General features: G+C 30.9%; 1 protein-coding gene across 1 annotated transcript; it reads left to right on the forward strand.

Annotated features, from left to right (window-relative positions):
• Positions 1 to 749: 749 nt before the first annotated feature.
• LOC102676642 (UPF0602 protein C4orf47 homolog) lies at positions 750 to 3389 on the forward strand. Its single transcript, XM_031509268.1, has 4 exons — positions 750 to 819; positions 891 to 1081; positions 1660 to 1918; positions 2989 to 3389. The coding sequence occupies exons 1-4, from the start codon at positions 750 to 752 to the stop codon at positions 3387 to 3389; spliced, it is 921 nt and encodes a 306-aa protein (XP_031365128.1).
• The last annotated feature ends 20922 nt before the right edge of the window (positions 3390 to 24311 follow it).

Consider the following 24311-nt stretch of genomic DNA (forward strand, 5'->3'; position numbering starts at 1 on the left):
ATTGAAAAGCCAACTTATACAACTGCTTAAAGAAATATTTAATCATAAGCTTGAAAAATATGATAGAGTTCAAATAAAAATTTGAATATGCAATAATATTATATATTAAAATTCGAATTTAAACTATTCCATTCTAATATTGAAAAAAAGTTACTAGCAATTACGAACAATTTTATTTTCAAAATAAAATTAAAAATGTGATTCTTAAAATAAAAAAAATAAGAAATCTATACTGTCTTCACATGTCATAAAAGATAATCTCGATGAAAACAAGATCTCAATTTTTTCTTTCAAAATTTTTTTTCTCCATTTCCTATTAATTCAATCATTCTCAAGATATTTATCATTTTGTGAACAATTTGGATAGCTGCCAGAATTACTTCATCCAACATGTCAAACGACTAAGTGTCATGACTAAAACGAATGCGAACATTTATGAAAAATTTACGAAAATGTACAAAATGGAAAAATATTCAAAGAGAATATTTAAAGCGAAGTATGAAATATCTAAAAGCGAAGTGTAATTCATTTGAAAAATGAAATTAATTTAAAAAAGATTTCTATTTAATAATAAAAATCACATGAAAATCGTACCGTAACATCGTATATTTCTGAAGTTGTTGCTTTTTCCAAGATAATTGATATTCAATTTCAAGGCAAGTAAAATTGCAGGTTATATACTAAATATAAAAATAAAATAAATAAAATAAATAATAAAAGAAATCAAAGTATTATTATTAGATATCACAATGCCTAAACTAAAACGAGTACTACCTCCTTTGGGTAAAGAATTTGGAAAAAGCGATCTCGATAGGATTGGTAAGAATGAATTTCTCGTCGATGAACGAAGACTTTCTATCTCAAACACTTATGTATTTTACTTTTCCAAGGATATTTTCACGAACCACGCGTGACACCTTTCGACAAATACAAAGGAGTTCCTGTTAAGTTTCGCGAAGGTATAGAGAAGGGGCGTCAAATGATTCCCGGACCACCGCTTAAACTCTTTGAAGAGAAATTTATGCGAATTTTCGAGGGAGAAGCATTGTACGATCCATTTCGCAAAGTCCCGAAAAAACAGGTAATTGTACAACGTAATTAAATCGAATTAATTAATGTGATAATACATTTCCAATACGATTCTTATTTATGATGGTTTTATCATGGATTCGTCCATGAAATTACGTGTTTTGAGATATATACTTGGATCTAATTTATTCAAATAGAATTTTTATAACATTAAGTTTTAAAAAAATTGAAAATATTTAAGATTATTTATTACTACTGTATTGGTCAATAGATTTTTCTGAAAAAAATATAAAAAATTATTCTTAAAGGATGAACAAAGTAACATCATCATCTTACATATAATTTTCCGGAAAAAAATATTTCAAATAAAAATTGAATATTGCAGAAAATTATCGATTAATTCGATAAAAATTACGATTTCCATTAAAAAAAAATAAAATTAATATAATAATCAAAAATTTCCTCTATGTATAATTAACACGAAGTTAATATTTTTATACATCACTTCTCTCTGTAGCTAGATTTCCAACATGTTTTAAGAATTTTTCAATTCGAAATTGAAGAAATATACTTTTGCAGTTCTAGCCACTATGCTAAAGAAGCCAACCTGATACATCGACCGTTTCGCAGCTTGTACCGGTCAAAGGTGTTATATGGCCATCAGCCCCTGCCAAGAAGCATTCGACACCTGGTGATTATTATGGGTGTTTCGAGAAAATCTCTTACTTCAGCCCCGCGTTGATAAAACCAAAGAAAGCGAGACCCGAGTTACCAAATGTGAGAATCAAACCCAATCCTAAAGGTGGTCCAGGATATGCTAACATTTGTCTCAGCCCGTTTCCAGCTCATGCTCATGAACCTTATGATCCACCAGAAAAGAAACCTAAAGGTAATGAAATTACACTCCGTGTTTATTTAAATTTAAGAAGACCCATATTACGCGATTTATTTTCAAGTAATTATTATTTCAATTCATGATACATATAATTTTATTTAAAATTTCGAACAAAATTTTCTATCTCTAAAAAAAATGATTTCTCATTTTCACAATATGTAGAAAATTCAACCATGACGTAATAAAAATCTACATAAGTTTACTTTTAAGTATATCGTCAGCAATATTTTAATATTTGTATTTACCGCGTCAGTCCGCTTCTTATATCCCATTTTTTGTTCATTACTCTTTTCCTAGACGCGACAGACAATATTACCGTGCAAGAAAGTAATATAAAAGGGGCCTCGTAACGCGGAAGATTGGAGACTCTCGTTCCCGTTTTTCCTTTTTCGGTCAAATTTTGTTTTTTCCCAACTGGGAGCGCAACTAATTACATTTTTGTCGTAAGGAAGGCAAGAAAACGAGAGCTTTTTTTTACGCCATGCTGCGAGCAAACTTCGGTCTGAGGCTAATTTAAAGGGAAAGCTGTGATGCAACGTTGAAAAAAAAAAATAAATAAATAAAATTAAGTGAAACCAGTGGTTCGGTTAATTTTCATTACTCTATTATTAGGCACGTAGATTAATTATATACGGTCACTTTGTGACGCGTCACGGTAGATAAAAATGGTTTCACTTTTGTTTAAAAGTGTTGGTGTTTCGTTTAAAAGCTGGGTTACTTGCTTTGATAATCGAACAACATATTTATTTAAATATGTCTTGTTTAAATATTAATGCCAGAGTCGAGAAAAATAGTTTATAAAAGCAAGTATTTCAAATATATATTTGTTTATAGGAATATTTTTTTATTTTTAATAATTTATTTTAAATTTTCTCCAGCTCTGATTACCACACATATGTTTCACATAAATAGAAAATTTCAGATAATTAAAAATTGTTTATGCGAATAGAAAACAGGTCACGTTTGTAGCTCTTTCTTAAAAGATAATATTTTCCTTTGAAGAAGGAATCTTACGAAGAAATCTTAGAAGTTATGAAATGTGACTCGATAATTCTTGTTTTCAGTTAAAGAAATGTATCGTGTATTTCAAACTACACATGCGCCAATGGACTATTTCCCGCCAAATCCTTACAAAGCCTTGCACATCGGATCTACATACGTACGACCTCGCGAAGTCAAGCCTAAAATTTTGGGCCCTAATCGTCTTATCGTTCCATTCCCAAAGAAACCAGGTGGAAGCCACGCAGGTTGCTTTGACAAATTTCCAATTCATTATGCCGATCCATATGACAGAGTAGAACCGAAGAAACCTAAAATTCCGAAACCTACACGTATATTTATCTCTGGTGGACCACCACTTCGATCCAAATTCACCTCTAGTATCATAAATAAAATTACCAATGTATCTTGTAATTTGAACAATTATGTTACCTACACGCCACGAGTTTATCCTTTGGAGAAATAAGAAATTCATATGTTATGTAAAATTGTAAATCGAAAAAATAATTTCTGTCATACATTTTTTTTGTGAACGAGACTTATGAAATAGATATTGTATAGAGAAAACAAATGCGTCATATTTTTAAAGTTGTTCGTAAAGCAATTGCACTTTGCTTTTCCTTACGTTATTTCTCTTCTTCTTTATGTATTTTTATCTTAAGAAACTTCTTTACCTTTATTGCCTCTCTCGAATCTTCTTTATCATGAGTACACATATTTATAATTTTCTCAAGTTTCGAAAAAATCCTTTAATAATTTAATTCAACGAAATAAGCAGTCTTCTTCATTGATTGAAGATTCATGCATTCTCTTGAAAGTCATTTACAAACAGTAAAATAATTATCAGAATCGATATATCATACAATTACTAGAAAAAAAGATAACGCAAATATCCTATTTACACATCAAAACTTTTGAATAAAAATTAACTCTCATTCATTTACGAAGAAAACCCTCAAGAAGAACAATTATTACTAACAATCTTTTCTTCATTATCATCAATTTTTATCATCAAATTTCTATTCATAATTAATCATATAAAAAAAAATCATTCATCACTTTGTTTCAATTCTTACAACACGACTTCATTCAACAAATCAAAGTGAAACGGAACAATTATCGTTTTCTTTTCTTTTTCCTTTTTTTTTTTTACGTTTATCGTTAATTCATCAATGCGTTTAATGGATTATCCAACATGTACGAATCTCAAGAGGATTGAAAAAGATTTGCAGTAAATAGGAATGAGATACGTGTAAGCCCTTTCAAAGCGAATCACTCCGTCGCATCCGAACTTACTAATGAAATTCTAACGAACGTTTCGTGCCGTGAAGTCCACTCGTGGCAGTCGCAATTAAACGTTCCTGGCAAACATGGCGTATCGGGACGACAAGCTCGTTGCACCACTTAAAGGTTCGCCACCATGCCTTGATAGCATGTGCATGATTGTTGGTAAGTAAGGTTGGGTAAGATTAATTGGTAATTGGCGATAATTATGTAGAAAATAGCGATTCAATGATTTCAATGATTTTGAAATTCCGAGTAATGTTTTTCTATTGAATATTAATGTATTCGAAATGTCTTTGGAGGGTTGATTCTAGAGATCGAAATTAAATTAGATCTGAGCATTTTAAGGAACTTTTAAATAGCATTACTTTTAAAATTATTTATAATTTATTTTTGAAATGATAAACATTTCACGAAGCATTTCATTTTTCATACGAAAAGTAAATGAACGTATTTGAATAATTTACTTGTAACTTCATGAAATAAATTATTCAGTATTTGCTAATATGTTATTCGTTATTTGTTTAAAATAATTAATTTTGTAATACAATGGATTAAATTTCGTTTATATGATTGATATTTCTGGTTAATAATACTAATTTAATATAATATAATAACTAATTTTCTATTAAAAAAACAAATTTTATTTTCTCAAATAATTAATATTTAAATTTATTTTTGTTTATATTTTTTTATTAGAATTTTCTAAAAAATGTATTAACACCTTTTATAGTAATTATACATTAGAAGGATTTTTTGTTATAAACGAGTTTATCAATCAATTACGCAAGACTTTTCACTTGTAATAATCTCGTCACCATTAACCAACCGTCTCTTGTTCACTTGTATATTAAGCCATCATACCTATTATATTGGCGAAGTGTAACTAATAAGATTATCGGGCGAGAACAGAGAGAGCTTTGACCGAGAATATAACAAACGAGATATATATATGTATATCCTCAATATTCTTAATTATTATTAGTTTTAGAGAGATATATAGAACATTTTGGACGTTATAGTGTATTTTTTAATATTATACATTTTATGTATTGTATTAAAAAAGACTACATTTTAAGAATTTAACTTAAATTTAGATTTGATTTACAACGCCTGAGGGATGACTAGTTTTATTTATCATACCTCTTGGGTGTTTTACGAAGCGTATCATCAGTGTATTGATAAGTTTTTAGAAATTATGACTGTGCTATATTTTGTCGAAGAAATTCGTAAAATAGAATATGATGAATAAATAAAATTACTATAATATATTTATATATTTCAAATGTGATTACATTTGATGGGATATTTTTGAAGAATTGGTATATAAAAATATCGGTTGAATTTTATTTATTAAATTGTAAGCAGTTTAAGTTTTCATTAGATAAAGATAGAATAGAAAACTTTTCTACCCATGCAAGATTAAATTATCTATAAATAAAATTCAACCAACATTTTTCTATTTATTTTGATTTCTAGAATCAATTCCTTCCACAAATATATTATAGATATTCTGCATGTATAAGAAAAATCATTCCTTTAAATCGAGAAGATATATCCTCTTCTATATAATTATCAAATTGACCATATATCAAAGCCACAAAAATACCAAAGTTTTATCGAGATGCAAAAAAACATCAATGAGAAAACAAGGAAAAAGTGTAAGTGGAATAAAAGCGAAACAAATTTGTGCTGATCCTTTCAACCACGTACACGGAATCGCATTATGAATGCTGATGGAGGATATGTTTTCGAGGCTTTATTCCTTTCTTTTTCCAGACTTTTTGAAAGACAGATAGAAGAAGAAAAAGAGGACACTTGGCATTGTTGGAAGATTAAATCTGTAACGATACGAGTGCCAGGAATGGGGAATGGGCGTCGTGAAATTTTTGTTTTATTGCTGTATTTTGATTAATTCATGCGAAACAACTTAATCAAAAGGAACGAATATCTATTAACGCTTGTTTTAAAAAATTAATTCAATCATTAAATAAAACATCATTGTGAGAAATAAAATATAAGTTAGATATTAACCTCAATTTCTTCACCATTCAAGATACTCAAGTTTCAAAAACTTGATTCAAATATTGAATCACTATATACTAATCTTTGAGCATGATTCAGATACGTTATTATGCCTCATAAATTAAGAAACTCTATAGAAAAATACATACAAGATAAAAAATCTTTTTCAAAAACTACTAATCAATTCCATTATTTCTAATCAACCCTCGTTCACGATATATTATTATCCAACCTGCCATTGAATATTATATTAAAAAATTCTATTTCTACTTCTACTTTTCAATTTTATCTCACAGTGAAACGCAGGAACTCCAAAATCACTGGAATTATCCGAAAATCGCGCGAAGATAGTAGAACAAAGGGGGTGGGTCTTGCATCGGGTCGCAATAAGCGTTTTCGCTCGAGCGGCAGCCTGAAAAATTTTCAAGTGGGGATTCGCTGGCAGACAAGAAATGGCGTCAGGTAGGTATGATTCCACGAGATTTATTCCGTGGCTGAAGTCGGCCATTTCTCCGTGCCGTGTCGTTGCGTCGGTATTAAACATTCCAAGCATTGCGATACCTTCCACCGCTAACCTCCCTCTTTACCCATTCCCCGATACACATCCTCCAGAACGCGTATACAACCTTGGACCATAGACAGCCACCAAGCGATCATCCACCTTACTTATACAGGGTGATCCATGTTTAAAGTATCAAACTTTTGTCAATATATTCATATATTGTCAATATATATTCTATGGATTTAAATAAATACAAACATCTTGTGTAAATATAAAGTCCACGCTTTGTAAAAAATTCATAAATAAAAATATAGAATTCGAAGAAAATATTAATATTATTGATTTAATGACTGAGAAAAATAAATACAACTCGCATAAAACTATATATATATATGTATAAATATCGTTTAATTATTGCTTTCGAATTTTTGTTCACAACTTTTTAACAAAGCATTATACTATCTATAATATTTTTTACTTAGTTAGAATGATATTGGCAAAATTTGGCACCTTAAATCTGGAATACCCTGTATACACGCAGCGAGTTTCTTCTTGGGGAGGATGGTAAGAGGGAAGGAGTTCAAAAAGCGGGGCAGAAAGCAAAGAGGATCGAAAAATATGCGAGTTCGACGAATCCATGAAATCTTTGGGTGCGGTATCATTGAGCCGAGAAAACTCTATCCTAGTAAGCTGAGGGACGCTTTGCGGAAGCGCGCCCATGCCCGGAAACCGGGCATATGCCCTAAACATGGACATCTTTACGGTTCGATGGAATTTCGTTCCGGAACTGTTAATGTTCACCGTGGAGCTATCTTTATTATCTGTTTTGCTTTCTCGTTGTTGAAAAATATGAGAAATATACGTGAAATATTCGTGGAGTTTGTTTCGAAGTTTCATTTTTAATTTTATGATTTTGTTAGTTGTGTAGGATAAATTGTAAAATTTGTTTATTTTTTTATCATAAATCATTAGTGACTTGTAAATTATTAAAATATGCTTTCTTTCGTTGAATTCTTTTCTTTCTGATGAAATTTGTTTCAACTTTTCTATGTATACATCATTGTATTTATATCAAAGCACTTATATGTTAATTAAATATATTAAATTTCTTATAATTTAATGTCTATATCTTTTATATACTTTTATATTCATCAATTATATTATTATAATACGCTTAATGCGCTCAATAACTGGTTATTAATCACGATTATTACGAAACTCCATCAACAAATTATATTTTACCATTTAATTTATTCCCGTATTCTATTCAAAATAAACACACCACTAATATTACGTCGATTTTCACATAGAAGTCAATCAATTTATGCATTACATTCGTCTATAACTGCAATTTAACACGTAGAAATTAATATTTCCATTAAATCGAATCATTCCACTAAATACACTCGATAAACCAAAGAGAGAAAAAATAGAAGAGGAGGAGAGAAGGGGGGAAGAAAAAAAGAAGAGAGGAACTTATATAAAAGTTTCTGGAAAGGTTCATTGATCAGAACCACGAGGAGAACTAAATTTTTCGCGGGCAGACGATCGCAAAACAAGACTGAGGGGGGATCATCGTGATAAACGATATCCTTTTTAGCGGGGATCCCGATCACGGAATCCCGCGGGTCTGTTCAGCAGAAAATTCCATTCCCCGTAAATTGTAAAGGCAGCTTCGCCGTCCAAACGCGGAAGATACAGGCGGGATATAATAATTCCACGCACAGCCATTTTTCCAACCGAAACTGCGAATTATTAAACGTCCGCTCGAACTCTCACTGGGACCCAGGTTATTATCGGCTAACTATATTATTCGTCGCTTCGAAGCGGCGGCCTTATAATTAAGGCCAACGAGATTAAAGTGACATTCTCTCCTCCCTGGTAAATTGTCCCTGTTCGGGGGAGAACGATGAAAAATAAGGAAACGTGCGAAAATGGATATTCCAAGGAGAGAGAGAGAGAGAGAAAGAGAGATCGTCTTAAAATGTGCTTCTCTTGATCGGTGAATCGTGTTTTGCTTTTTTTCCTTTTTTTTCTGTTTCATTTTTTTTCGTTTCGCCCTCTTTTTTTTGAGATCGAACAACTCAAGACCTCACCCCTCTTTGAGCGTCGGATTTATTCTCAACCCCTCGCATTGTCCGTACCTGGAAACGTTGGAAAGCCTTTAGAAAATGGCGGGCATGCTTGAATTTCACGTGATCGATAGTGCTTTCGACGTGGTTTATTGGAAACACGGCATTTCGAGAGTGCAATACCGGACACGATTCCTTGGAACCGTGCGCTATTACTTCGGTGACCTGCATGACTGTTCGTGTGATTAAGAGTGTGGAAGGAAGTATAGGAAAATTTTCGAGTATTGACTGGATGGAGAAACATTTTTGAATGCCTATTTTTAATTCAGTCAAAACAATTATAAAAATTCTGCAACGTTATTCTTAGGTCGTTGCCATATTTAGATGTTGCGAGTGAAAAATTTTGAGGATATTTTAAATTTTAAAATTTATTGTATAGAAGATTTAAAGATAATATAAATTACTTAAGGAAATCGAAATGTTTGTAAAATAAATCTGTTTCGACCGTGAGAAAAACAAAGTTTATATAACGAGTGGAGAAAAATATTTTCATAAAGAAATAATATGCAATATAATTATACGAGAAATAAATGATAGAGAGAAAAAGGGTATACAACTGGAGAAGAAGAGAACGACGAATAAAGAGAACGAACGAGAAGACTGAAATCAAAGAAGTTAAACAATTAAGAAAAGAAATGTGAAAAAGGTAATCAACGCGGGAACAAAGATAACGAATAGACTGCAGCAAATGAAAATTCAGAAAGAACGAGCAAGAACAATAGCTTGAATATCTAATATTATATAATGAAATAATATAAATAAATCCATTGAAGGGAAGGAACAATGCACAAAAAATATGAAATAAGTAAAAGATAAAGAAATATGAGTACAAAAGAAGAACAAGAAATATAATTCAAAAGAAGAAATTTAATTCAAACCTCGTTCAATATTAAAATTAATTTCACTTCGCGTTGAATTTCTCATATTAAAATTTAAATTAAATAAATACATGTATAAATAAACGTTCGAGAGAAAATAATCACACGTAAAGTAAGTTACAAATGTTGAAATCAATGGCGATTTCTATTTTGAAGAAGTGAAATCAATTCTCCAATTTAAGGATTGAAAATATATTCTTTTTATTAACTTTGAAATATGAATGGAAACAATTGAAAAAAAAATTATGTAATCTGTTGATAACACTCGTAAGATCTTTCTAACAGATTACATTTAGATATTGTTCTGAAATAATTAAATGCTTCAGATTAAGTACAATGCGATTCAATGCAGTACAATCGTTATCATATTCACGGTTAATTCCGCAGATATTCATCTCCATCTATTGTGCGAAATAAATGAAGACGGCATTGTTTTCTGAGCAATCACACCTTAATTTCATCTATTGCATCTATAGTTACATTTAGTTAATATTTGCAACATTTATATGAAATTTTCCACATTTATTTAAAAATCATTATAAAGAAAGAAAGAAACGAAAAAGTCGAAGGAAACGCGGAGATTAAGAATGAAAGACTGGAAGAATTCGAAACAGAAGGACAGATTAATATTTTAGTTATTCAAAGCAAGCTTTCGACTCAAAAGACAAGCGTAAAATCAGCCGTTTCCACGAATGTTAGGAATATCAATCCCAGCATTAAAACCAGCATACTACGTATCGTAAGAATGGGTTGAATGGGGATCAGCTGAGGTTTCAACCGATATCGAATACTGCCAGATATCCTGGTTATTACCAGATAAACTGAAAACCGAGACGCGGTCCATTGATTCGTTGGGTGGCGTGTCGATTAACTGGAAAAATGCCTGCGACCGTGTTCTACACGATTGGCGAGAGTAATTTATCAATAAACATTAAACGTTCCTTTTAAATTTTGAAATTTGCGCTCCATTTTTTTTTCGCTTGTATTTTTATTTCTCGATTCGAGATGAAAAGAATTAATCCCTTATTTCGAAAAGAATTAAATATTATTATAATTTTATTTCGTGAAACGAAATTTTATTTTGTATTTTGTTTATTTTATTTTTTCCACTATTTATTTTGATAATTGTAAATGAGAAATATTCTCTATCTATTATTTTTGGATGATTAATGCTTTTTATATTCATCTTTTGTGCATGAATTATTGGAGCAATTATTTAAATAATAAGTAATTTTTTACCAACTAATTATTCGTGTTTATTTGAATGGACAAATTAAATATTTAAATCATTCATTTCATTATTTTTTTTATCCATTGAAACAAATTTTTCATTTGCATTTATTAATTTAATAAATATTTCTAAGGAATTATTTTTAAAATAATTGGTATGATACGATTTGACTACATATTGACTACATACACATATTATTTGTACATTTCTATACACGAAATTACTATTCCTTGAAGTTTAACTACACTACTGGACAAGCACTTTAACTAAATGCTGATCATGTTCCTCATTAAACAATGGATTCTCCAAACTGAAGTATTTAGATATTACAATTTAAAATGAAACATTTACATATTATTAGTTATTAATACTTATCTCTTAATGTATTTTATCAAAATAATATCGTGCATAGAAAATTTATATATCATTTTTTTTTTAAAATTAATATAAAACAAAAAATTTATTGCGATCGTGACATTGCGATTGATTGACAATTTGATCCTAAAAAAAATTGTATGTAAATTTTAAGAGATTAATTTTATTAAAAGGATTTTGATTTGAAAATTTTTTCTTTATGGAAAATCAAATTTTCCATGGTAATATATCGATCTTCCTTTTCTTAATTTCCATTAATAATTTACTAGCAAATTCAATCAACCGTAAGTAACTTCTGCCTTTATCAATTTCAGTTATTTTATTATTACCAATAAAATATATCTCCTTTTAATACGAGAAATCAATTTTCGGCGAAGCTTTTTATTATTAATTTCTCTTTTATAATCTATCTAATATTTTTAATGTTCACAATTATATTGAATTATCTATCTTTTTGGAATGCATTATTTCAAATTGTTATGCTTTCTAATCATATTTAAAATTAAACGAATGCAACGATGACATAATTTTATAATATACGATATGACAAATGATTCTATAGATTCTGTAGATTCCAGTAAATGATATAAACCATATATAGACAAGTAGTCAAACAAATAGAATGGATCATTCATGGTCAGACAAGTAGTGGATTGTTCCATTTATCTGATCAAAAGTGACTTGTTCCAGTTGTCCAACTATGATTCTCCTAAATTCCACTTGGCCAACTATGATTCTCCTAAATTCTATTCGGCCAACCATGATATTTCTAATCATGATTAATTTTACAGTGACGAGAATGAAGAAAGTCACTTAACTCGTGTATAAAAGCATATGTAAGAATATTTTACATATCGCATAATAATTATTTAAATTACAAGTAATCATTTCCCCATTTATTTATACCTAAATAATAAACGTTTGATGTTGACCTCATTACCCCGATATTTGGATCAAAATGGGAACAGGAAAAATAACAATTTAATGGCGTTATTAACTCGTATGTTAAAAACATAATTATACCATTTCCGAGTCATGGCGGAAATAAGCCATAGTATAAAAAAGTATAAAACATATTCGTTTTCAAGTACAAAAACACGGAAGATTGGAATCGAAAGTTGCGGAGGTACAATTTCCGGATGCATATCGTACGGCACGTTGTGCATTGTTATTGTCCCCTGGACAGTTAGCCAACCATTTTGTCGGGCTCGGTTAAAATGGTTTTTATCAAATAATGTTCGTGAAACCGCTCGCAAATGACCGGTCGCAATTCAGAGTCCATTGAAAACGCATTTTCTCTCATCGTCAAATCTGTTCTACGCAGTTTAAATTGGATTCTAGGTGTTCTCTTAGGCGAATTACGAATACAACAAAGGATAGATAGAGAAAGTGAAGTTTTGTACATCACTACGAGATTTTCATGGATTTTGAAATCGAGATTAAATGGAGAATTTCCGTGGAACTAATGAGAAAAATAATCTGGTCAATTCTAAATTTAATTCTTTTTTGTAATTGATGTAAAAATTGTGAAGGAATACAGCAAAATATAAAAATCGAAATATTATTTTCAAGAATTAGCTGTATGATCACTGGATTCATTTATTACAGAAGAAATTTTTGCAAGACAAATAGATAGATATAAGATTTTTCTTTGTTTAATACCGAAAGAACAAATTGAAAGCATCCTCCCTCTTCCATGTTTCTTTTGAATCAATTTATCGTTGCAGCTTGAAACAGACAACCTTTCCCATGCAACTGCTGTCATATCAAAATGTCGTTTCTTGGAAAATATTACGTCAGATTAACCCAGCTTGTGAAGAAATAGAAAAAATAGCTTATTTATCTGTATCTTAAAATTCTGAGAATACAATAAAAAATTCTATTGTGATTATTAACAAAATTTTAAACAGTGTCTATATAAATGAAATATACGAAAAATCTTAATATTTGTTATACTACTGTTAAAAATTCGTGATTATTATTTAAAATCTGAAAAGAAGGTTACATCTTCCAGTTTCCTGAACTATCGTTCTCAACACAGCTTCTAAGATAATGAATTCAATTGTCCCGAGAATGTTTCCGTCTTAAACGAGTCGTGGATTTATTCCACTTGTCCGCCCACTCCCTTCTCTTCCGTTTTCTGAGGTAACAATGATAAACTGGATGTGTCACTTTTTTCAATATTGTTTAAGCAAATATATACAAGAATCCAGACTATTTTTTCTCTCTTTCTTTCTTTTCATATCCTTAAAATGTCATAGAATTCTTTTCTCTCATTCATTCTGATATAATTACATACTCTACTTTTGCATTTACTTAAAAATGTCATTTTATAAATGTATCTTTAAATTACTTGATAAGCTTTTATCCGTTAATCTTTGTAACTTCTAGATTTTTGATATAATTCTCTCTTCTTCTGCATAATAACTCTTCCATGATTTTCAAATTATATTCGTTCTTCTCGTTTAATAATTTTTTAATATTAAATGTTTTAGAAAACAATTTTTCAATTGAGAGCAATATAAAAATAGATTAAACTAAATTCTGAATAAAATTTTTTCAGTTAAATTTTAGTTCATTTTACGTATAAATAGAGTCAGTATTAAATTTATTACTGTATTACATTTATTCTACTAAAGTCATTTGCGTAAATATTCATAATTCAAGGGTATTGTAATATCGTTAAATAAAATCAATCGATTTTCCACCAAATGAATGAAAAGAAATTTCCTTAAAGAAGAAAAATTAAGAAAAGAAAAATCATGAAATAATTACTTTTCTTAGCAACCGTACCAGAAAACGGAAGATTAAATCGAAATAGAAACGAGAAAAGTCGATATTTTAAACAGAAAGGAACGTTTGTCGATATCAGATTTTCCATAAATTGGAACACATCCAATCTACGGAATTGGAAGATTTTTTTTCCAGATTAAACAGTATAGACCGTTCAACAGTCTTGTTTTTATTATACCCTCAATTCACATTCATTAGAAGTCCAATCTATGAAATTTACACGTATTTTAATATTAATATTTAATAATTAATTAAATTTAAATAACCGAATACATACTTTTCTCTTCATATTATTATATTTTTTAATCGATTATATTCGAAATGAGTTAAAACTTAATTGAAAAATATTATTTATAAATATTAATTAAATTGTAGTCATCTTTCTGATATCCGAATTCCATTTCTAATTTAAAAACCGAACGATTTCACGCATCATGTTTGATTTACTCTTCCACGTTTCCTTCGACAGACTCTTCTGTTTGCCTTGCAATAGTTAACAATAAACTAAACTGCTTTTATTCCAATATTCTCGTTAATATAAAACCAAATATGTTTGCATTCTATCGGAGGTGTAAATAATAATCTCGTACTTTATTTTATTTTTTTAATTTTTCCTCTTTTTAATACAATGCTTTTTTTTCTCGTTTACTTCTCTTTCCCTAATAATTCATAATTATTTATAACGAATCATATTTAGTATACGTATATATGGAAAAATTATTGGACTATTATTGTTTGTAAAAATTCATATATCTTTCTTTAATGGTTAGAGTAAATTAATAACTAGAAAGTTACACAGTTGAAAGAATTTCTTTCCCGTTCTTTGTCTAGGTCAAGAATTCTCGAGGGAAGTTATCCAACTCTAATTACTTAGCGAGTTTTGGTTCTCCCTATTTCACGTTCTTTTTCGTTCTTATATTTCTTATTTTTCATTCAATCGTGCACAACTTGATAGGTAGCAAAAAAATATCACGTTTCATATTAAATTATAAAATACATTTACACCGTAAAATATTATGATATTTTTAAACATATTTTATCGTAATATCGATGGACAAATATAAAAGAAATGGACATCATTTAAAAAAAGGAATTGTTCTATATGCATGACGAAAATTATTGCAATTTAATTGAAATATTTATTACACTCACCATATTCACCAAATTTTATTCTGTTTGTGATTAATCTAATTTTATTTGTCTCGCATATTCCAAAATTCCCTTAATGGAAAATCGTACATTCGTATAAGACATTTTATTCCAAACGTTTCTTTCCAAATGATCACTCAGAAATGATAATTCAGAAAATCTACAAGATAGTTACTCAAATTTAAACTGAAAAACATATCTATTTCGCGCATTGTCTGAACATCTACATTATCAACTACATACGTCTTGACAAAACACTCTCCTTCGAAACTTTTCCCACATCCGGTAATTCCGCCACAGTCTACCAACCACCTCGACACATTTGCTCTCTCGCACTGCGTACGAGAAAATGACTTAAGGCAGCCTGTTTCCTGAAGATTTCCTGGAAAACTTCCAACAGTCAGCTGGGCAAACCGGTTTCCACAACCTTGTTCCCCTATATGTTATCTGCTTTATTGAATCACCAACCACTGTTACCTCCGACTTTTATCCCTGCGGGGCAATCTGCCATCTTTGCGTGCCTCTATTTTTTCCCATTCAAGCCCCGCAAACTTCCACCCAACCGAGAGCTCGAACCGGTGTCTCGCTAACTCCTGATTTTACGATGTCGCTTCCACGACTCTTATTTCGATCGTCGAATCCGTTTCGATTTTCGTTTCACCCGATTCGACCGTGGAACACCAACCCGATGGACTCATCCAATAAAATGTCTTTGATAGTACGTATGTACCGATTCCCTCGTTGATTCGACTCTAAATTGTCGTTCGTGTTCAGAGGATTTCTATAGATCGAAGTTGAATGGTTGGCAAGTTGGTCGTTTCTCGGTCGTGGATAAATTTTCGTTCGAGAAATCGAATCTACGTAATTTTATCGATATTCTGATATTTATATATCAGAATATTTATATATCAGTTTTTTTGAAATGATTAGTGATATCGAAATAACAATTTGAATTCTGTTTTTGATGATTTATTTTTGATGATATATCATTCAAAGAAGATAACAATTTTCTAGTCTGGAAACTAGCTTGTTGTTTAGACGATTTGTATAGTTATGAATCGAAATTGAATCGTTGAGAATCGGTCGTTTCTCGATGACGAGTGAATTTTAATTCAGGAAAATGCGTTTATTAGCAAAAGGATGAAATGAACTTTGTCTCGAAATAATGATTTTGAAAAAAATATAATATATGAAAATATTGCACTTTTGATAAAAGAACTTTATATGTTATTATACTTAAAAACAGATTAATCTCGAACTAACAAATGAAATTACTTTTATTATTAAAACATTTTTTTCAATATTATTTTCTTATTAATTACAATAAATCAGTTCCTCCTGATTCAAAAATTAAAGCTGATAAAAAAAATTAAAAGCTGAAGTTTTTAAGTTTGGAATAAGAAGTACATATGAATAAAAAGCTGTTTCATGCTATAGAATGTATAAAATAACTCAAACAATAATTATATTAATTGTACTATCGGTGTTTATATCACGTAATTAATTCCTATCGATTATTATCCGATTTTATCCAACATTATCATTTTCACTAACGATGTAATAAAATAGCAATTTCAGTTAGTTGATTAAATAAAATTTTGATTAATATCTTTGATCGATCGTACTTAATTTTTCAGATTAAATCGAAACGATATTATGAAATTTAATTATAATGAAGAATAATTTAGCTTGTGATAAAAGAAAATAAATTTTGAAGTTTTAGTTGCAATGAAAAATTAGGTGTTGGGGAAAGCGGAAACTTTTAATGTTTCTCATGAGTGCAATATTTTCTATTCTATTACATTTATATAATGCTGAAATGTAATTTCCTTCCCGTAAAAATTTAAAAAAAATTTTGAAAAATGTTTCAAGTATTTTAACAATGGTTCGAGAATGCATTATCGAATAAACAATTACACTTATAATACTGAACAAGCCATACTCGAAAAGTTGTTGAACAATTTGCTCTTGATGTTTACGCCCACTTCATAACTAATTCAACGTTCAACTTAAGGATGCATAGGTATTTATAAAGCTGGAACCGAGATATTTAAGCGATAGTCAATGATTATTTTGAGAAATAACGTTTATTTCTTTTACTTTCACTTTCGATTTCAAAAAAATAATAAATAGAACTAATAATTTACTATAAATGACAAATTTCTTTCCACGTACAAAAATTGAATCCTAACTTTCAAATTTGATAATTAATAATTAATATCGTATTTTTCTCAATATTTTGAACTTTAAAAAAAATATTGAAAAAATTGAATTACTGTCTCTATAATAAATTTAATTTTCCAGATTTATTTTTCCAATAATTTTCTAAAATTTATTATTCTAAATGTAAAATAGTTAAAATTAATAATTATTTTATTACGAAAGAATATATCTACACAACAGAAAAGTTAATTTAATTTACGTATTTATAATTTAATATTGCTTTCATCGAAATTTCAATTATCATTATTAATTGCAACTAAATTATGATTATTACGTTTATGATGAATTATGATAGTTACGTTTCAAATTTACATTCCATTTTATATATTATGCTATATATATATTATATATTAATATAATATATATTATATATTAACCTTAATAAAATAATTAACTGAAAATATAATTTCATATAAAAATCAATTTAATTAAACTGCAATGATTGCTTTTCACACAAAAATAATCAAATTATCCAAGAATTTTACAATACAAATATCAGTTTCATTGTATCTCCTGTTAGTCATTCACAGTCCTATTTACTCTTTGAATAACCGCTGGAATAGACTTCGATGTTACAATCTAGGGTTATCTGGACCTAAGAGTCCTAGATCACGTAGGCAGTAGCGATAGCTCAAAACGAATTGCCGGGACAGTTGTGCGCGCGTGATTTTTGGTAGAACAACCGTTAGAACATCCGGGGATTGGCCGACATACCTGATCATGAATCAACCGATGTAGGGTAAGCCTACTGCCGATCGAGCATTCAGATACTCCCGAGGTACATAACGCAATATGCTACCGTTCAGTTACACATACTAATCCCTTGAAACGGACCGATTCACTCTATCTGGCACGGATGTTTCCTGTCTGCTATATCATTCCACCAACTGATTCTCTTCCAACCATTTCTATTTATCTTTCTATTTATGTTTTCCTTTTTCACGGTATCTATATATTTGGGTTATAAATATAAACAAAATAAAAGAAAAAAAAATATTATTTGCACGATAATCTGACGTTATTTTTTCCCGTGAGCTTTAGAAATTTGTAACAAATATAAGTATTTCTTTTTTACGTGATTTTTTTTTTATACGGTTTTTTATATGGTTCATATTTTGAATAAATATTAATAAAATAAAAAAAAATGTTCCATTAAAATTAAATGATTTCGTAAATTTTGATTGAAAATAATGAACAATTTATTATTCATATCGGATATTCACGTCCAGAATTTTCTATATTTTTTTGTATATTATATTCTTTTTTATATGGTTTTCATTTACGTAGCTTTTTCTGCAACCAATTTCATTAGTTCATATCTATGCTGAATACAATTTTCATGACGGTATAAATCAAACAAAGATACCAAAACTTCAGAATCCCAATATCATATCCTTTTTCCTCTTACTTCTTTTTTCTTTTACAAATTCTATTATATATTATTTAATCTCAGAACATTTTAATTATCCATGATTCTCCTTTACTTAAATTTTCGAACTGAAATCGATTGGCGAATTTCATTCCATTATTAAACAAATCCATCGATATCCAAAATCCACGAATATTATTATACTTTGAGAAATTCTAATTAAATTTTCTATTAATTAAATTGCCAAATCAATCGGAAATCAAAGAAGTTATGCGAATTTGTCTCCATTCTCCAAATTCTCCTACTTTCTATTTCCCTACGCAACGAAGATTGCACGTCCAACGGATTCGAAAAAGAAGATGACCGATACGTTCGAGATTCTTTCGAGATTGCGTAGGAGGAAGAAAGGGCATTTGCGTTCCAGCGGGCGAAGATCAAATGCCGAAATTAAAACTCATCAATGCGTGAATCGTCCCGGCACGATCGATAGAGATTTAATTAAAACGCAGTCATTCGGTGTTTACAATGCACAGACCACGCGAAATACGAGGTGCACACCGTTCGTACCCTTTATAACGAATCTGCTCGGGCGTAACGATATGCAGACCGATATTTCCATCTATTATGGATAAGGATAGAAATATTACACGTTTCGATTTCATTCATGCAGTTCGAAACTGTTTCTGCTATTTCGTCGACAACTTCGAAAATGGCCAGTTCGAAAAACTATTTGAAAATGTCATTTGCAATTCACGGATGATCGCATTTAAACGACGTTTAGAAATTAATAACAAGAATTAAAGGAATGAAAACGAAATTAATTAAATTAGACGTAATTAATTAAATTGAAATCCAATTAAAAAATTCATGTATTTTTCTCATTTCTATAATTTTATTAATGCTTGTTGTTAAAAAATCAATTTTAGTTGGTTAAAAAAGAGAGAAAAAAATCAAATGTCAGCAATAAATTACCTATTACCAAAGCTTGACAATAGAAAGTATCTTAAAACTTTTAAGAAGAAAATATTAAAATCTAATCTCTCTTATTCGATACGAAAAGTCAATAATTATTGATAAAAAATTGAAAAGTTACAATCTCCGTGTTTCCAAATATTTCAAGCATTATTCCAAGCATTATTTATCAAAGATTTATTAAACGCTACAATTAAACAGTTTGCACGTTTATTACATACCCATTTAATCTTTTTAATTTTACCATATATTTACATATTTACGTTCTCTCGGTATTTTCGTTCATTTAGGATTATTGTACACGCGGCAGAACGATAATTTGCGATCATTTTACGATATATTGAAATATCGATTATCCGAGTCAAGTATGAGCCACGTACACGTCAATCAGCCACGAAGCGGAATTCTCGTGCTAAATTCGTGGTTTTTGTTTCGAACACACGGTACCAACATATTTCTGACCCGTAATTAAATAATTAGCGGAAGAACTAGGTCGCCTGTTAATCTGTATAACGAATTTGACGTGACGGGTGAAATAGAGTCGAACAAAAAACTTTGTTGAAAAGTCTCCGACGTGGACGAAATTAGTATACACGAATGAAAACATCGATGCAAACTACGATGCTATTTTTCCATTATCCAGACAAAATTGAAGTTACGTATCCTGACGATGAAAGTGTTTACGATTCGTTTTCCAACGAAACATCTATTCTTTTACCTCACATTTTGAAATTTGATGAAATTACAAATTCAACATGATCCAACAAGTGACAAAGGACAAAATAATTCGAGTAAACGTCGATTATTCGAAATTTGCTTTAAATGATTAATTATTCAAACGCAATTGTTTAAATTAGTGTATATAATAATTCTGAAACGACGTTTAAAGAAATAATTAACACCAAACAATAAAGCACCAAAAATCGAAGAAAGTTCTCGAACGAAGAGTATTGATTTTCAATAAACACAAAAAAAAATCGGTGAAAAATGCAACGAAATTCAAAATAACTGAGCATATTGAACTCTTTTTCATTTATTGAGAAAATTCATGATGACGTGACCGCATTGAATGCGAATTCTTTTTGCGCGACAAACATTCGCAACGTTTAAAATTTGTTTCAGTACTTTCACGACAAATTTAGTTTCCGATCTGGCCAATTATCCGAAAGAATCGTTTATCCAAATGTACGTTGAAGATAATTAAATATTTTATCTTCTCCATCGTTATACTCCTCCACTACGGAAACATTAAGAAAAGATCCCATTGAAATCCAACGAGAACGGGTTGTCCCTACTCATCTTGATAGGCAGAACCAGAAGAAGACCCAGTTTCCCATTATCTATTCCTATTTCCTACTACTTTTCTCGTTTTCAACGCGCATCTTCCATCGTAATCGCATTCTCTGTAAACTCGGTTAAAATCTCTTCTTCCGCTAGTTCCTTAGTTCTCCATTGACTTTTCTCCACGCTTCTGCTTTTCTTCCTCTTCTCACGCAATTACGATGCAACCCCATTCATGGAACCAACTCTACACAGTTCCGTTTCGTTTCCATTCTTCCCTCTATTGCCTCATTCTCCCTCGATACCTTGGCCTCCAATTCTCTCTCCCTCTCTCTCTCTCTCATTCTTTTCACGAACTCTCTCTTCCTCTCTCTTCCTCCTTTCTGCACCCCAACTTTGTTCCAGCTATCTCCATTCAACCCAGATCCCAACCCCTTCCCACCACCGTTGTCATTATACTTCCTGGTCTAAATGGGCCGACGCATTACCCCGGCTTACCTATCATCGTCCCTACCTACGATATCCAGCTTCCCAGATACCTCGCTCGAAAACTGGCACACTTCCGTCCACACGTCCGTCCGTGTCGGGCCTCAATTACCTAGCCGCTAATCCGATGTCTCGTCGGCCTTGAACGACCGTTTAACTCGGATCGAATGCACCATTGACTGTGTAAGTGACTTTTCGCCGAACCAATTGTCTCTTTTCCTATTTTCATATATATTCACCATATTGTTCTCGCGCGGAAATCTTGCGAATAAAGAAACGAAGAACTTGAATCAAGAACAAGAACGAAACTATCTCTTGATTCATTTTTTCGAAGATATATTTTGAGATAATACGCGCAATATATTATGGATTGTATAATTATTAAAGACAAATCAGGAATCATTATTTTAAAAAATTCTAATTCCTCAAGAAGCAAATAGAAAAAGAAAAGAATTCTTGTTCGTTTAATATTTTTACACAAAATCTAAGATAAATTTCGCCTTTCACCAGCCACCACGGATGGAAGATCTTGGAAGGGGAAAAAAAAAGAGAAAATACGTCTCCATTTTCAAGCAACCACTCCATATCTAGTGTGTCGGACGCGCGTGAAATTTATAGCCCTATTTGATAAACGACGCGGCAGAGCAACGCGCTCTTGGCCGGCAATAACGATTTAATTATTAACACCAGAGAAGTCACGAAGAATACTCGGTACGGAGATTGCCACAATCGCTAGAGCTAAATTCGGCGTCTCCGCGGAAACAGTACATTCGAACTAAACTCGGGATAACGACGTGCGCTCCCTCTTTCGAAAACTCGCGAAACTAGCGAAGGCAAAACCGAAAGAGAGAGAGAGAGAAGAGCGCGATATACGAAAGTTCGCAAGCGAAAGACGAAGGAAAGAGAACGAGACAACGAGGCGGAAACAGAGACGTCTCTGAGGTGTGTGCACAGATACACGAGCTGCAAACTGCATTATGATTTAATTAAAACCAAAGCCCCTCCACCCTTCTCTGTGCGGTGCACGCAAACGTTGCCACGTCGGCCTCGTTTTCGTTTCTCGAACTGGCCGAAATTTTCGCCAAAATTGTCGACAAATTAACGAATCCTCCGTCTCTCGCGGCCTCCCGCCTGATCCAGACTTGATAAACTTCTCAATTATCAGGATTAATTAAATTTGTCGGCTCGACGTTATGCTGGTTTTACCACTTGGTGACGCTCGGTATGGCGGCCGGAAGGATTAAACGAGGGAAAAACTAACGAATGTGCGAGTTGCAAGAAAATAAGGGGAAAAGGGGAAAATAAAATTTGGGGAACGGTAATACCCGGTAAGTGAGAGGGGAACGTGCAAGTTTGAATAACGAAGCGCGAAATACGGATCGAACTGGTTTGTACGGTCGTATCAATACCAGCAATTAAACGGCTGAGTTGTTTCAAGTCCTGAGTATCCTTTAAAAGAGGATTTTCGCGTGTATTTTGAAAAAGCTATAGGGCTGCAATTGGGAATGCTTTGTTTCAACAGAATTATCGAGCTTGTACAAGTGACGGATTTCAAGAATTGTCCGTTTTTGTTAGTGCTAAAAATATGCGAAGATTAAGTATTATTGAAATAAGAATTTAATTTTAACAAATTATTATTATTAAGAAGAATAAAAAGTCCGTTTGAATCTGTTTAGAACATAATACGTTATATAAATACTTTTATTTGGAATGTTATTTTGAAATTAATCCCTAAATTTTTTTATAGGTTTGTGCAATGCTAGATAAAGGAAAACTTTAGACATAAAATATTTAAAATTTAGATTCTATTCGCATCCTATCATATTGTTATAAAAAATATATCCAAATAAAATTATATATTCAAAATATTTAAAAATGATTTTGAAATTTTGACTTGTATAATGATGCTTTACGTTTTGATGTATAAACGTTCATTAAAATCTAAATTTTTTTATGAACTATTAATTATTTACTTTCATGTAAAGTAAGATTATTTTATAATTTCATTTGTAACGCAGATAATTTTGCATTTTATTATTATTATTCTTTCCTCAATTTAGAGTATTTGTTCGTAATTGCGAAATAATATTGGATTGTTGAGTAACACAACATTTTGGCATTTCATTTATTTAATTTTTACGCACGGTGTGACGCGCTTCCACGATGAACACGAATCTTTTTCCGCCGATTTCTCCGTGGCGCGTAACCAGCCAACATCGTGACTACTTTTTCCTCCTCTAGGACGAAAATTACAGTTTCCACGGAGTTTCGTCGTTAAGTACAGCCTGCACATCCGTGTTATAATGTCGGCCGCCTGTGTCCCTACTGACAGAACTTACGACTCCGGTAATACGTTTTCCATTACTGCTGGCCGAGGCTCGTGAAATGCCCGATTTAACTTCAACCCGTAGAAGTAGATGATAACGAACAGAAAAAAAGGGAAGAAAAGAAAGAAAAGAACTGAGGCTAACGAATCGTATGAAAACTACCGTCTTCAAAAAGAAATGAAGAGATATAATTTTTTAATTATACTTGCAATTTACAAATTTCCGTATCTTAGCGCGGATATATATGTATATATCATTAATGAATTCTGTCTCGAATTAATTTCTGGATAAAAGAATTATTTATTATTGTCTACTGATGGGATCAAAATCAATATGTATTCACGTATGCAAGCTCGGTGTC

The sequence above is a fragment of the Apis dorsata genome, unplaced genomic scaffold, assembly GCF_000469605.1.
Source record: "Apis dorsata unplaced genomic scaffold, Apis dorsata 1.3 scaffold_135, whole genome shotgun sequence".
NCBI lineage: Eukaryota > Metazoa > Arthropoda > Insecta > Hymenoptera > Apidae > Apis > Apis dorsata.